The following is a 17,625-nucleotide window of genomic DNA, read 5'->3' as shown; positions in this document are numbered from 1 at the left end:
AAAAATATTTATTGCATAATTTTGAATATTTGGTGATTTTTTGCACAAATTTGCATGTTTAAGGTTTAAGAACATTAATTATATGCATATAATATCATAGATTTAACGTTTAACAATTTTTTTTTAGAAATTTATACTTTTATTTAGTTTGACAAAATAAATGAATTCATCAACGGCTATTACTATTGCTCCTAAAAATAATATTATAATCTCTATAGTACTGAGAACTTGTAATAGTGACCTCTGACCGGCTGGTATTTATTTTTCTTCAAATTTACCACTGGATTAATATTTTGTACCATGATATAAATAATTTGTAAAATTGTAGGTAATTAAATACATAAGTGTACAGTGTTCATTTTTTTTTCAGATACCTACCTAATTTAAATTTTAAAATTTTGTATTTAAAAGTATTTTATTCAATAAATTCCATATTTTTTCATACTTTTAAAATTTTTACCGCATATTTTTAAGTTCCTAGCCTTGGTTATTGTTTATTATATAAATTTAAAAATATGAACAGGCACCTACATTAGTCAAAAATACAGATAGGTACCTAACCTATTTGTATACATTTTAAACAATTGTATGCTGTATGATAACATTTATACAACAATTTGGTATAGGTAATCTACTATTGACTATTTGTCAACTGAATTATATTTATTTCTAATTTTATATTATAAATAGTTAATATTATGTAAAATTATTGAGGAGACAAAACCCGTTCCATAGCATTGATTATAAATTTATAAATAGTACAATATCCAATATACATAATCAGTGGCGTAGTGAATCATGTTTTTCAGAAGCAATTGCTTCTGATTTCTGGGGGGGTGGTGGTGGGTCATAACCTCATAAGTCCCATGTACACGGTCAGTCTTTGAACTTCATTTTGGGTGCTACTTCACCCCCCTATTTGAGGATATGAGTATCGTATACATCAGTTGGTGTAGGGGGGGTAGGTCATAAATAATTTGTTTGCTTCCATATGATTTAAAGTTCGCTACGCCACTGTACATAATGTATATGGTATATTATTATCAAATGCGTTGTTTTTTTTTTTTATTATCAATAAAATAATGTGATTTGACCTATGTAATATAAAATGAAATTAAGATACCAAATACACGTTTTATTACTAGTAAATTGGTAGTTAGATAACGTACAGATTATTAAGGTTGTAACTTGTAGGTACAACAATGAATCGGCGTATAACAGAAGCACTAAGTATATTATTATTATTATTCATTGATGGCATTTTTACAAATTAAATACAAAATTCTAATGTAAATAACTTCTTTAATTATCAACCCATAATTATGAATGATACGTCAAAATTCTTTAAAAAAAAAAATCCTATATGAATCATATTTCAAAAATATAGGTTCCCATTTGAATTTTAAAAGTTACCCCTAAAATCTCCCCTTTTTAATTAATAAAAAAAATAATTAATATCAAATTAGTTTAGAGTATATGATTCAAAGAGGTTTTCACATAGGTCATTTTTTTCTAATTTAAGTAGATCATGCTGAAATCTGCTGTCACATGAAATTTGGAATACCCTGTATATTAATTGCTCAATACTATCCGTATCGTAGTGAAATTGGTTTTAGTAACATTAAAAAAACTTTTCGATTTTCCAATCGTGAAAAATATTTCCCAAAGCGTATTGAGAATCGGACCAATTTTTTTGAGTGTAATCTAACCAATTTCAGAATAATATCATATTATGATGTTCTACTGAATGAGTCATGGCTATGAATCATTAATTAGTACCTATAAAGATATGTATGCTTAAGTATTAAGAAGACGTTACACGAACATATTTTGTTGTCTACGTCTTATTATAAGTGCGTAACATAGCATAATATTGTACGCTCAGCAGATCACGTTTAACTCTGTTAGTTTAAAAGCTAGATCGAATTTAACTCTAATACAATTTAAAACATAAGATTATTATCTAGGGCATCTCACAAAGGCTTTTTGTTATATTGCACTTTTAAAATGAGTTATGAGTATTTTAAGATATACAAACAATTTACAATTTTAAAATACTCAGATATAGCTTTAAAATAAAACTATAACAAAAAGCCCATAACATACCCTGGATAATAATCTTATGTTTAAATTTTTTAGAGGTGAATTCACTCTAATTTTTAAACCAAATAGTTAAATGTTATCTGCTGAGCTCAAAACTTGCCATGTTACGCACTTGTAAGACGTAGACAACAGATGTAGGTGTAATGTCCTCTTACTTTAATGTTTTAAATGTTGATTTGGTATTAATTGGTCATTGGTGGTGTATTGCTAAAAATATTCGTGGGTATACCCCTTCTTGACGTGGTTAGATCTTAGGTGTCTCTGATAATATTATATCCCTAACATAACATAATAAAAAATGTTTCTCGTTTCACTCGAATACACTGAGAAATCTTATTATAAGATCAGATTATAATTATAAAAGAATTTTCAAACAACAAAACTGAATAAAGAACATAAAAACAACCAAATCAAACAATGACTTTTTGTTTTAAATATACTCTTAAAATCAAATAATATATTATTATGACCGTTAAATTCAAAATAGTCAAAATATGCACTAAAAATGTTGATTATAGACGTTAGGTAGTAATTCTAAATACATTTAATGAACATAGCTATAAATAAACGATTCAGAATTATGGTACGGAGAATATATTATAAAGGTTGTAAAAGAAAGACCTGTAGCCAAAATTGAATAGTTATTTAATTTTAGATTCCGAGTGGAGCTTTTTTATGTCATAATTGAAATATTGTATAAGAATAATTATTCAATTTAAAAAAAAAATATTTAATTTTTAATACAAATCTTAAATTGGTTAAGTCTTAATTTTTAACATTTATACTACTTACTAAGATTAATAATTATTAAAGTTTGAAAATCAAACATTAACTTGATATTTATATTAATGGTTTAATTTTAATTATGTGCTCATTGAAAATTAAATGTATAATATTCAATTTGAATATACCTAATATATATTATATACATACATAATATATTTTTACATTATGTATTTATGTAGACATAGGTAACTAATATTCTAAATACCTATATATTTTTCCAAAGAATCCGCTGTTTCCGTAGCTATATAAATAATTTATAGAATAATAATTATTATAGTAAAAGATTAAGAAATGTAAATAATATACCTGCTATAATTATAATTATATTTTATTAGTTTCTAGACACGCGTTTAAATATTTTTACGCAATGTTTTTAAAAATTATTAGTGCATTTTGTATTATATATAGCCCTTAGCCATAATCTATTTATTATAGATTACTAAATACACGGTATATAGGTATATAATATTATATATGATCGATGAACCACGCTGTAGATAGATATAATAAGAGCTAGGTAATTGTTAAAAAGTAGAAATGATAGATCATAGATGACTACAACTATGGCGTTTTGTATACATATTATAAATTATAATATAAAATATCAGTGTAAACTGTAGAAGGTTATTATTATAAATACAAAAGGTAATTATTTTATACGTCGTACTGTCGTTGTGACCTTAGATATTTATCTTTATATCACGATTAACTAACAATTAATAGTAGTAGTAGAAGTATTATAATATCAAGTATATAATTTATAATCATATTCCCTACATAGTAGGTGTTAGGTACTGTTAAGTGTGTGAGAACACGTTTAGCCTATACCTATAGGTTACATATATCTACCTAAATTATTGTTGTTATTGTGGACTGTTGTAAAGCCCGGTAAAAGCTTAAAGCATTTTATTAATTTGACTATATAATTTTGAATTTACTATAGTTTTGGTAATAGTGTAATACTTATAACTTATTAGTTATTACACTGTTTAGATATACTACATAATAATATAGCCATACTTGTAAGCACTTTAAAATATAATTTAATATACAAAAAATATTCAGTGTTTTCTGATGTCCATAAATATAATATACAAGTCTGATATAATAAAATTATTTGATAGTAAGTTGATAGATACCTCCCTACTATAATATTATTAGTGATTTACAATTTTATTATATTGTAAATTGTATTATATAATATTACCTACCTATTGAATTTTTATACATGATGCACGGTTAGATCGTTATAGATTCTATACTAAAATAAATAGAAGTTCCACTGCGCCAACTACAGTCTACAGAGGTATCGCTTTAATAATATTAATAATAATAAAACCAATAGCAACCATTTGCAAACAAAGACTTCCATCGTAAATCTCAAAATTACTGTTTGAGCACCTCCCCGGGTTGGACCTCTAATTTACTCTTTTTAAATTATAGCCTATGTTACTCAAGGATAATGTAAATGTAGCATTCTGATGGCGAAAAAAAATTTGAAATCAGTCCAGAAGTTTTTGAGTTTATAAGTTACAAACATCCAAAACTTTCCTCTTTATAATATTAGTATAGATAGTATATATATTTATATGTATAGGTACAGAGCTATAATAACACGTACCGCGTACGATATAATATTACATTTCTACTTGGTAATATGGAATCATATATTAGTATATATTATAATGGAATATTGTGATTGAGCATAGGCGATAGTAGATATCACGGAATAAGATATAGATATATCTTAGTCCGTTGCAGATATTAATAGACGTTTAATATACGGACGGCGTTGATGACTTCAACGTATGGGGTTATTCTAGGGTACGGGTTTCCTGACAGTGTTATAATAAACACCAACACTGATAACCATAGTCCTATAATATCCTATAGACCCTGGCTATAATAGTCCCTGTCATACACTCATACTCTTCCGGTATTACAGTCGTCAGTCTGGCTATTTAAATATAAGTTATGTATAATATTTTGTTTCTTATAAAACTAATATGGATTCATCATATTCCATTGTACATTTTTTTGATGATGATACAGTCGAGGCCCTCCCATCATTTTTGATGAAAGACAAGATGTGTGCCTAGCCCAAAAATAAACTTTTTATGAAGAAGTTTATTGAAAAAAAAAATGGCACTAAATGATAAAGAATTCAAATCCCTAAATGCCAGGGTACTTTCTAAAGGCATAAGTAAGTTAAAATAGTATTTTTATGTAAGGAATAATCCTAATTATATTCAAATACATTTTTAACAATTATAATTTGTTATTTAAATGTATAGTAACTCTTGAACATGCACGGACATTGGCCGATGAAGGCCTATACCGATCCAATTTTTCAGCTAATGAGTCATTTATATATAAACCTTCTAGGAACTTGCAGTCTCCTACATCATCTACATCATCTATGCCTCTATTTGTAGGTCATAAATTAGGGCAAGAAATACAAACAGTAAGCAAATTTTTATGAAAAAAATAAATTATGGTAGTATTTAATATCTCATAAATTATAATTTGTGTTTACGGACAGCAAAAGGCAAACCACACATAATATTTGAATTGCAGAAAGAAATGATATTCATGGACAATTGTTTAGTAGACCAATAGGACACAATAGTAAGAAATTTTATTGTTTAATATTCTTTGTTTTTCATTATTATAATAATATACAACTATATTATTACAGTTAGTAATGGTACCATAAAGAAAAATAGTTTTGCGACTTATAATAACTCGACAGAAAATGATGATAATAAAAATGGTACATAATTTGAATTAAATGATTGTTACATATTTTCAATATTATTATTTAAGTTTTTTTTGTTTTCAGATCTATTGCAATCTCAAAACCAAATATTGAGAAATATGACCTTCTTAAAATATGAGTTGAAACAAGTGTCAAGCAATCAGATAGTAATGCTTGATCAACTGGTCCAGATGGAAAAGTGTTTAGAACAAAATTCATTTAATAAGCCTGTGATGGAAGCTAATAGTGTTAACATTAGTGATTTTCCTCTGCCAGTTAATAACATTATTGACTTACAAACATTTGAAGACAAAATATCGGGTGATCAAAGTTATAAAAATCAATTGGTAAGTTAATCAACTTAGTTCATTACACTATGTGTTAATGACAAAGGGGGACTATATTTTTAAAGTTGCTTACATTATACATAATATGCCAGATAAGAGAATTTTTTTAAGCTGATTATAGTAAAGATTAGTACATCATGGGCATTAAGCATCTAAAATAATGTTTATATTATTAGCACAATATTATTTAACATTTTCAGATCACAGAAGTTTCTCATATAGGAGGAAAAAATGTGAAATCAGTTGGAAAAAGACTTATGTCAAAACTTTTTTCCTACAGTTTACTATCAGAGTACTCTTATACTGGTAAAAAAGGGAAAAACAATTGTCAAGTTTATTTAAATGTTCTATTATTTTTGGTAAGGATGCAATAATTAATATTTGTGATCATTGATTATAATATATATAATTTGTTTTTTTTTTTTAGAAATTAACCTTCAGCATCATTGCCATCGAAAGACATAATATAGTCTATTTAATTATATTAAATTACCTATTTTTCAAATATATTATATTATCAATGCTAGTATTTCTTAGTAAAGATACTATATATAATATTTGTTTCTTAAGAAATGTTATATCTATACTCCATTCACATTAAGAAAGAACCTAACCCTAAGTGGTTTTCATCGGACAGTAGTGAGGAAACACCCGTTTGTCCCTCCTCATCAAGTCAACGCCCATGCGCTCAAATTGGCCGCTATAGCCTATAGATTCCTTCTTAACATAAATGGAGGTACACTGTAACACTGTACCTAATTCTATTTAAAAATGTGAATAATTACTTTATATTATAATATCTCATGTATAATAAGTTGAATAAATGATAAATCATTAGAAATGTATTTAATTTATTATAATATTAATAAACAATAATAATTTAAGATCCGAGAATGGATTATATATATATATGTGTGTGTGTGTTTTTTACTCATAATGATATCTTAAATAAGATTTAATATATTTAAAAAAAAAAGTTATTTATTACATATTAAATCTTCCTCAAACCCAATATTGTTTATTCCATTCGAATTTATATTCAAGTGTCGGTATATGTATATATTTATATAGAATATAATTAATATATTATCTATTAAAGGTATTGTGTGAATACATTAATGTATAACAATCTCATAACAAACCATCATCGATCTGCAGTTCAAGTTGGATAGCTTAATAATATAAATTCTTAAAATGTATAAAGGCATACATTTTTAAAGTATATCACAGATTATTTATTATATACTAGTACTTATATTGTTATGTAATCTGCTATAATGGATCTATAGTATATTTAAATATTACATTAATTACAAATTAATTTTGACTATATTAGTAAAAAATTTAATACATATTACAATTTAATCATTGATTAACATATAATTTTGAAAAAATCAATATTTATTTAATTTTAATTAACAATTAGAAAATATCAATACAACATTGATTACATTTTTTATTTAAACGTTGAAACAACCATTGGTTTTTAAATGTTGAGCAACTTTTGTTTTTAAACTTATCATAAATAATTGAAATTGGTTCAAAAAATGTTTTATAGTGATTAATTAACATTTAAAAACGTATACTAACTGTAGTTTAAACATTGATAAAATGTATTATTTTTTTTAATTTTAAATTTAAATATTGATTAAAACTTAAATAAATATAATAGTGCTGTGTGGGGTTATTTAATAAATTTAATGTTTAAAATATCAATTATCATGATCTGGTGATTTATGATCGAAAAAAAACAAAGGTACCTACGTATATACTTTACACGTAATTACTCGTACACGAGCCATTATGGACATAACTTATAATAAAGTTGAATACGTAATTAAAATGCTGAAATGCTTATTTAATAATCGTTCAAAATTTATTATTACATGTACTTTTATATGGGTCGATTCTCACCATTTATATTAGTTTATTCATACACGTAAATGAGACGTCGGACACGTTCGAGCACGTTTAATTTTTTATAGCGTTCGGTCGCAATTTGTAGCCATAATTAAATATTATTTTTCTAATATAATTCCAATGAATTGACGGCGATTTAATACACACGGAGATTTAAACGCCGTAACTGCTCGCGTTTATTTGATGTTCATATTTTATAACACGTTTATTATTATTGTTGATTAGGCGACTATAGAAGGAAACAATACGCATTTCTTTCATCCATTCATTACCGTATTGGCTTATTGACTACTATACGTAAAATCATTGATTATAAATACCTACTATAGATCACTCACCAATATTACAAGCGGTGACTGGTACCCACGACCGTCTGCCCAAAGGTGAAATTACGTCAGCCACTGGTTAATCAATATAAATTTTAATTTTAAATTGTAATCTCTATTCAAAATTACAATATTTTGCTGTTGGTTTTAATTTTAAAGTAAATTGACCTATAATACAATTTATAGGTAGGATTTTTATCTAGGGGTCTCGTGAAGGTTTTTATTGATATTATAATTTTTAAGTAATTCATAATTATTTTTATAAAAAGTAAAGTTTCAAAAAGGTCATTTTTTTTTTCAAAAATCATACCTTTAAATTGTATGATAGGCCAATTCACTCTTATATCAAAACTAACAGAAAAATATTGAAACCAGATAAACGCGCTCGTTGTAACCGGCGGTAATAGGTACTTGATGAAAAGAGATGCGCGATGCAAAAACGTAAACCAGCTTAAATTTAAATTATATTTGTCATAGTGGCCGCAGTATGAAAGAAATATTAAATTATAATATTATGTCATATAAGATGTACAATAATAATTTATTTATTGTAGTATACCTTATAATTGAGTATTATACTTGTAAATATAGAAATATTGACCCTGAAATAATATATTAATATGTTTAAAACTAGTAATTGACAACATGCAGAGAACACGGTTATAAGTTTACAATTATAACGTATGTTGATGTGTAAAAATAATTATGGTCACTTTTCAAGTATCTATTAGGGCAATAATTATTGTTCCATGCTCAACTAGAAATTGTAGCCAGCTGTGCTCGTATAATATGTATAATTATGACTGTGTTATCGCTACTGAAATACGATAATAATAATTTGTTTCCCGTTAAAATAAATAAAAAAATCAGCTACTTGTAAATAATTTTTAACTGAAAACAAAATTGTACAGAAGTACCTATCTATTTTTATTTAAAGTAATAAAAATTCATAGTTTTATTATTGTTTTTTATTGAAGGCCGCACACAATCCTAAGCCTAAAAATGGTTATTTCGACGGATATATTGTTATTTTAATCGTTTGGACGACGGTCGCCGAATCAGTAAAACTGTGGCCCGGCAGTGTCAATCGTAGTCGGTAAATTCTTATAAGGTTTAATATAATATTTTTATCGCTGGTAGGACGGAGGGGACCAGACCTAACTATAATTATATACTGAATCGATTAATACCTCTGATAAAATGGAAAAAATCAGAAAAATTATGCAGATGATCTTTTGCAAAAATAATAGAAATCTTCCTGTTAGAAATTATTAAGTTATCAAATGAAACGTGCAAACTTTTCAATGGGAAATTATAATGAAAACTGGAATGGAGGCGGCCGCATCTCGCGTTGTCAATATACGCAATTTCTCGCCAATTAACAAATTATTGAAACAAAATAAATGTTGGTAATATTTTAATTCAAATTATTTTGCATTTATTTATGATATCACATCTTTAAAGTGCTTAAATATCTGTTTTTTTTTTTTACTTTTTACACGGAGTTCGACGAAATGTTTTTGAGTGATATTTAATAATCGTACGAAGTTTATGTCTTGAGTAATTATAATATTTAAGTCTCTCCAGAATTTTTACTTGCTAAGCACAAATGATTCTATATTAGTAAAGTAAATTAAAACATCAAAACAGAATCAGTATTAAACGTAAATAATAATATTATTATAATATATTATAATTGAAACTCGGAAGGCGACGAGAACGTTTTAGGTACGATTTGCTGCGGCCGCCTGCATGGGCAAGGCCCATGACGTCACATGTACATTCGTATTTTACCCAATACCCAATACGTGTATAAAAAAATACTAGACAGCCGACTTTGGTATTAATATTATTGTCGCCAATAAAACGAATGCCGCCGTTATCTAAGAGGTGGATTTTACATATAGATTTTGGTCAGTTGAAAATCGTATGGTATTTTACATTATTATGGTAAATAAGATTAATTATTATGATTTTTGTCGTGTTGTATGTTTTTATTTCTATAGCAGTCGTTCATAAAAAAAAAAACAAAATAAAACAATGGGAAGTCTGTGAGTTATTTTATTTATCCGTTATATGTACAAAATAGTATCTGTCGACCCGTCACATCAATTTAATTTGTAAACAGTAACCGATTAGATAACGACTGGTGATCTATTTGTCGCATACATTATTTTATACGTAGGTGGGGACTAAAGCAGGCGGATATCTAGTATTTTTATATATAACTGTGCCCGTGCCTAACTTAAGTAACAATTATATTCATGGCATTTTGAAGTGTACGAGTAGCATAATAAACAAGCCTTATCATAAAATGTAAAATGTACAGAGTCCGAAACTCGCACATTACGAAAATCGAAATAACATTGGATAATAAAAACACAAATATTAAGGGAAAATGGATACTCACCACTGCTAAAAGTTGTCATGTTTGCGATAAATATTCGTGCGGTTGTTGTCTGTTTTCTTGCGAAATATGTCCCGTGGCTGTAACAAACACGTGCTAGGACAGAGGTTCAGCGGCAAATGAATGCGGTAAACCGTGGAGTAATGACTAATGGTGGTGCTGGTGGGCGGCGTTCACCAGGGGTCAGGGAGAATGATGGTATTTGGTCATAGGAAAAAGACGCCTTCATCAGTGCTGTCACGTGACGAGACAATCGTGGCACCTCGGAGGATCGTGTTATCAATACTATTGTGGCGGGCCAACGCCACATAACCTCCTTCCGGCGTATGGTAAGACAGTTGGTCACAGTGGTTTTGCGCCACGCGTCGGTCCTCGCGCCTCGGCGGCGGCCGACGCTCGCTCTATTTCACAAAAACCGTTAACCCGAACGCGTCTCTGACGAAGCCGTCTCCGACGACATTTTTCCCCGTCAACGACTACCGCCTTTTCTCACGTTCCGCACCGCGAAAACCACGTAACCGGCTGTCCTTTCGGCGACGTAAAAAACTACTTAACGCGCCAATTCGTGCAACATACGCGCAGTTATAAAACTAATTAAATCGTACGCGACGCTCCATTTCGTTGTAACAATTATTCTGTAAAATAAACCTTTTTTTTGCTATCGACATTGACTGCTTATTCATTACTCGTTCGAGTGCGACATACACCCGAACGCTCGTTGGAGGCCCGCCGTTATAACGACGGTACATCCACACTATTATACGTTTGTATCATAGATAATACATTATCTGTGGTTTGTATTTACATTATATTGTGAATTATAAAATTCATTTTAAAAAGGTGGGTAAGTGGATTTCGCTCTGCTGTATTTAAATGTGAAATCTACTGAAGTCTTGAATAAAAAACGACTTGTTATTTGACGAATTTTTTTTACCGGAAACTATTATTTTAGAAGTTATAGCCTTCCAAAATTTCCGATTTTACGTGTATGTGCTTGCGCGAAACGCTACCTGACCGTCACGCGCAGCGAGATTTATATATACTTTTTTTTATATAGGTAACCATTAGCCCATGATATACCTGCAGATAACATGGTTTAATTCTGAGGCCTACCCAAGGTGGTTTTATATGACAAATCGGGGATATTTTAATTTTTTTGTCTGAGCGAAGCGCAGCGAGCGAGTGCAAACGCTAGCACATAATCTGCTTTTTAACAATATTGTTTAATCCCAAGGTCTACCCAAGGTTAGTAGCGTTCGATCTATTTTGATCAGTGGCGACTATTTATTCAAATCATAAATTGTTGTTATGAAGTCGTAAGATGGTTAGGTGATGTACTGGTAAAAGTAAGTAATTGGTAAAAATACTGAACGGATGTTCAACTTAAGCAATAACTGAGTTCCTAGGGTCAAATTTAGCAACAAATGTGCAAAATAATGCCTAAATAATTGCTCATTTCCTTTTCAAATAATTTAGTGTTTTTTTTTTTAATCAGTTTCCTCTACCATTATGAAAATCTAATACGAACATTAAATATGGTATAATACAAGGACTGCTCGGGATTTGTTTCAATGACATATTCTTATTTAATTAAGTCCGTAAAATATTTGAAGTACCTAAGGTATTATCACGTTTTAATTAATTATAATAATAATAATTTATTGTAAAGAAAAATATATAATACATTTTGAATATATTAATAATGTATAAATCATATTCTAATATGAAGTAAAATTATAACATAAAAAATGTTTGATCTAGTAAAAATAAAATATAAACAATAGAATGTCTGGTAAAAGTAATTAGGTAGGTACTTACTACTTGGTACTTAGGCACCCACCTACTACCTGTCCAAGTGGCACCTACAGCCTACCTGCAAATGATAAAAATAATAAATTCAATTAATAGGTTAGGTTAGGTTATTAATAGGTGGGCCGGAGTGGCGCAGTGGTCACACAGTTGACTTACGACTCACACAATCATCGGTTCGATTCATAGCAAAGTGCAAAAAATGTGTGTGATTCTACGCAGTCACCATTTTCCCGTGCTGTCGTCCGATTGCGTCATCCGGTTTCCAACTAGGTCCCACTCCACTGGGAGTGAAGACCGCACATGTCTCCTCTTGGAGAAGGGGGGTAGTATCATGCATATAGTGATATATACATAGATAAATAGATCACATGATCTCCCTACTACCCACTTGTGATAAGCATTGACAAAGACCTTGAGGTCGTTTCAATGAACAAATATAAAAAAAAAAAAAAAAAAAAAATTAATAGGTATTTTAATATGTTCCATTATAATTCTTTTAAATTTAACTATGTAATCCCACTATGGAATATTTAATTGCACCCCAAAGTACAGGTTTTAATATATTTATCAATAACTGTATAGTGAAGTACAACATAACATTCATATTAGGTACTGGGTACCCATCTCATTTGAATACCTATCATATTTTAATTTAGTATGCGCTGCTAAATATTTAGTGAATGTTTTATTATTTATTTAAATCACTTAATAAATTGCTAATAAATAATAAATAAAAGTTCAAAAACAGATTTTTTTTCGTTATAAATATTGATAGGTAACGTATACCTAATAAACATATCACATATTTAGTTCAGTAGTATGGCAAACTGTCTGTATTTTACTTTAACTTTATTTATCACTAAAACAAGTACGACAGAACTATTTTAAATATTAATATAGGAAATACAATAAAATATTTGTGACAATATTCTAAAGTCAGATGACAAAACACAGAAATTAAATATGCAAAATACAATTTAATACATACCTAACAAATTATTCTTATCAGCATTTGTTTGCTATTATCTTGATTAAATGTTAGGTTTTCATTTCTAATACCTACCTGTTTGGGCCGGGGCGGTACAAATATAGACCGTGCGCCCGGTACCACTTAGATTTCGCGCAACGCTCACACACCGACCGACTTATGTATTTGTGTGTATATATGTTATAGCTCAGCTAGAATTGGTTGGGTTCGCCGCGCAAATACTAGTGAGCTATGTGGTGTGGTGATGTGTAAGGTGTGTATGCTTAAAAACTAATGACAAAAAAGGTAACTCTAATAAATAATGGGTAACACGGTTGCTGGTAGTAAGTTGATGTTGCTGTATAATACACAATAATAAATTCACAAAATATAAAAATCACAGCAACACTAAGTATAAAAATATAGATAATATTATACGGCCCTTTTGACCTAACTAAATAATTGCAATTACAAAATATAATAATAATAATATAATAAAAACTCACGGATATGACGGTGCTCGGCTGGCCAGCTGCTACCTATCCTACAGTATAATGATAATAATGCACAATATTCAAATGTATGTATGATAATAATAATACACGATACACCGTAATAAATAATAATTTTACAGCAATAATGCGATATACTCTGGCGACTATCTCGCCTTATAATAAAATAAATAAAAACGGCGATTCGCGCACGAAAATTATTATACACTCATTCCTCGTTAACAATGATTAACGGACTAAAGATTTCGGCGGCCGTGCTAAACGTACCGGCTCGTTCGACTTTTCTAATCTACATATTATATAACTCACAGCTGACACAATTATAACAAAAATAAAAACAATAATATCAACATAATATGGGGACGAACAGGTAACAGATATGTGTGTGTGTGTGTGTGAGTGTATGCGTGTGCCGGCCGGTGGCGAGATATGCGCGTTACGGTCTTAACATTCTCCCCCCGTTGAAGCCTGCTGGTCTTCAACTAACTTATTCTCCTCATGTACTGGTAAGCGGCACAACTTAACGGTTGGCCGACGCATTTGAGCTCCAGTTGCTGTCCTTAGCGTCACTACTCGTACCAATCCATCCACTCCAGGATGAGTTTCGGTCACTAAGCCTAACTTCCATTTGGTGGGAGGTAGGCAGTCGTCCTTGATAATCACCACATCTCCCTTTTTTAATTGCGTTCCTTTACTGGTCCACTTTCCGCGAGGTTGTACTTGTGGAAGGTACTCCTTTGACCATCTATTCCAAAAGGTTTGCATGAGGTTCTGAACCAACTTCCAACGCTTAAGGCCACTTGACGGTTCCCCAGAGATGTCTGGTTCATCTGGAATCATCATTGGACCTCCAATTAGAAAGTGAGACGGTGTTAAGGCTTCAATCTCGGACGGGTCACTGCTAAGCGGCGTAATCGGTCTTGAGTTTAAGCAAGCTTCTATTTGACAAAGGAGAGTTCGCAGCTCTGTGCTTGTAAGCTTGTGCTCTCCCATTACTCGTTTTAAGTGATGTTTAGTGCTCTTTACCGCACTCTCCCACAGACCTCCAAAATGTGGCGCTGAGGGAGGATTAAAGTGCCATTCGATACCTTCCTTTGCAATTTGATCACTAGCTTTTCTCATCATTGATACGAGTTCCTTCTGAGTTCCCACAAAATTTGTGCCATTGTCACTGTAGATTTTGGCACATTTTCCTCGTCGGGCCATGAAACAGCGCAGAACAGCTAGAAATGAAGCAGCAAAGAGATCTTCAGCCAGTTCCAAATGCATAGCCTTTGTAGAAAAACAAACGAATATGGAAATCCACGCCTTTTTTGCGGGAACTCGTCTTAAACCACTACGTACGTAAAAAGGCCCAGCAAAGTCAACACCCGTGGTCGTGAACGGCCTCGCATATTGAAGACGATCCTTCGGAAGAACTGCCATTAGTGGTTGATCAAATCGCGGACAAGCTCTTATGCACTTGATACAACGTCGTACTACTGTTTGTGCATTTGCTCTACCCAGTAAAGGCCAATATTGACGTCTCACTTCAGATAACAATGTTTGAGGGCCAATGTGAAGAAGCTCGCGATGGTAGGATTCAAAAATCATAATTGTGACCTTATGAAATGAAGGAAGAACGATGGGATGTTTGCGGTTTTCAGTGATGTTTGAGTTTTGCAATCTTCCGCCCACTAATATCAACCCATTTTTTATAAATGGATTCAAGCACCGCAACTTACTATTTTTTGGAACTTCCTGTCCCCTTTCCAGTGCTATGAACTCTTTACGAAACACTTCTTGTTGAACTATTCTTAATAGCGTTAACTTAGCCTCTCTCAGGTCTGATATCTGGAGCTGCCGGGGCTCTCTGCAACCTTTATCTCCTTTGATGTACCTTGTATACCTTCTTAACCAGGCGATTCCTCGAAGCATGCGGTTCCATTCCGAATATTGGTTGATCATATGAGTCACTGGATTGGTTGTTATTAACGCCAGCTTCATCTTGCGAATTTCAGGTAGCTCTTCTACGTCGTTCATTAACATGGGTTGAATTTGCCAACTTGCATTATCTTCCTCCAACCATTTGGGTCCGCTCCACCAGATGTCTGCTCTGATCAATTCTGCCGGACTTATGCCTCGAGATATGATATCGGCAGGGTTGTCATGAGTACGTACATGTCGCCATTGATTTACTTCTGTTAGTTCTAATATTTGATTCACTCGATTCGCTACAAATGTTTTTAATCTTGAGGAGTGACTATTAAGCCAACCTAACACTATCGTCGAATCAGTCCACAAGTAAATGGTTGCCTTGTCTATGCCCCATGAATCTGCTACCTTTGTCGCTAGTTGCGCTAAAAGAAGCGCACCACTTAACTCAAGTCGTGGGATAGTAGCTCCCTTCAATGGAGCCACTCTTGATTTCGAGCATAAAAAACGAGAGTGCCATTTACTAGAGTTATCTAGACTTCGTATGTACATACATGCTCCATATGCCTCCATCGATGCATCACAAAATCCGTGCACTTCGACTTTGTCACTCGGCTGAGGTTTGCATTTTCGAGGGATGGTAAGACGTTTTAGTGATTCTAATCCAGCATAGTAAGCCTTCCACTTTTCTTGAATATCCACTTCTAGTTCTTCATCCCAGTTTATTTTTAATTGCCACAACTGTTGAAGGAATATTTTTCCTGTAATTAGTACGGGACCCAAGAATCCTAATGGATCAAATACTTTGTTCAAGTCCGATAATAGCTTTCTTTTGGTAAGATTTGCTCTGTCTGCAAGAATCGCGATACTGAACCTGAATTGATCAACAAAAGGCTGCCAACCAAGCCCTAAGGATTTTATAATATCGCCGTCTCCTAGATCTAGAATAAAAAGAGCATCATCTGGATTTTTGCCTATCCTCGCGACAATTGATGGCGAATTGGAGCACCATTTACGTAGTGGTAATTTTGCTGAGTTCAGGATTCTGGCTATGCCCTCATGTAATTGCATACATTCCTCCTCAGTGTCACAACCAGTCATCAGATCGTCCATGTAAAAGTCACGCAAGATGACTTCCGAAATCTTGGCGCTACTTTTCTTTGCTTCTTCTCCAAGCACCACAAGACATTGAGTGGCCATGAAAGATGCCGATGTTGTGCCATACGTTACTGTGGCTAAAGCGTATGTCCGAAGTGCTTCATGAGGATGATCACGCCAAAGTATTTGCTGTAAATGTCTATCCTCCTCTGCAATCATAATCTGCCGGAACATTTTTTCAATATCCGCTGTCAACACATATTGATGTTTCCGAAATCTTGTCAAAATAGAAAAAAATGTCCTCTTGTACGGTCGGACCACGCTTCAGCACATCATTGAGTGAGGTGCCGTTCGACGTTCTAGCCAAAGCATCAAAGACTACTCTAGTTTTAGTGGTTAGGCTCGATGTTTTTATGACTGGGTGATGTGGCAAATAGCAAGCATCCTTTGATGCGATCACTTCGTGCATATGGCCCATGCTTATATACTCTGTCATGAAATTTGTGTACTCTTTTCGCAAGTGGTCATCACGCTGTAGTCTTCTTTCAAGGTTTATAAATCTTGAGGTTGCCATTGCTAGACTATTGCCCAAACTTCTGTGTTCTTACTTTATTGGCAAACGTAAAACAAATCGGCCATCTTGGTTGCGCTGAAACGTATCACGGAAATGTTGTA

General features: G+C 31.6%; 1 protein-coding gene across 1 annotated transcript; it reads right to left on the bottom strand.

The window, feature by feature from the left end:
- Positions 1 to 14,382: 14,382 nt before the first annotated feature.
- Positions 14,383 to 17,184, bottom strand: LOC103309000. The gene has a single exon (XM_008183435.1). It carries the CDS (start codon positions 17,182 to 17,184, stop codon positions 14,383 to 14,385), a length of 2,802 nt encoding a protein of 933 aa, XP_008181657.1.
- Positions 17,185 to 17,625: the final 441 nt, after the last annotated feature.

Source organism: Acyrthosiphon pisum, chromosome X (assembly GCF_005508785.2).
Source record: "Acyrthosiphon pisum isolate AL4f chromosome X, pea_aphid_22Mar2018_4r6ur, whole genome shotgun sequence".
NCBI lineage: Eukaryota > Metazoa > Arthropoda > Insecta > Hemiptera > Aphididae > Acyrthosiphon > Acyrthosiphon pisum.
The sequence above is the reverse complement of the archived record's forward strand: the minus strand, read 5'-3'. Positions and strand labels throughout refer to the sequence as shown.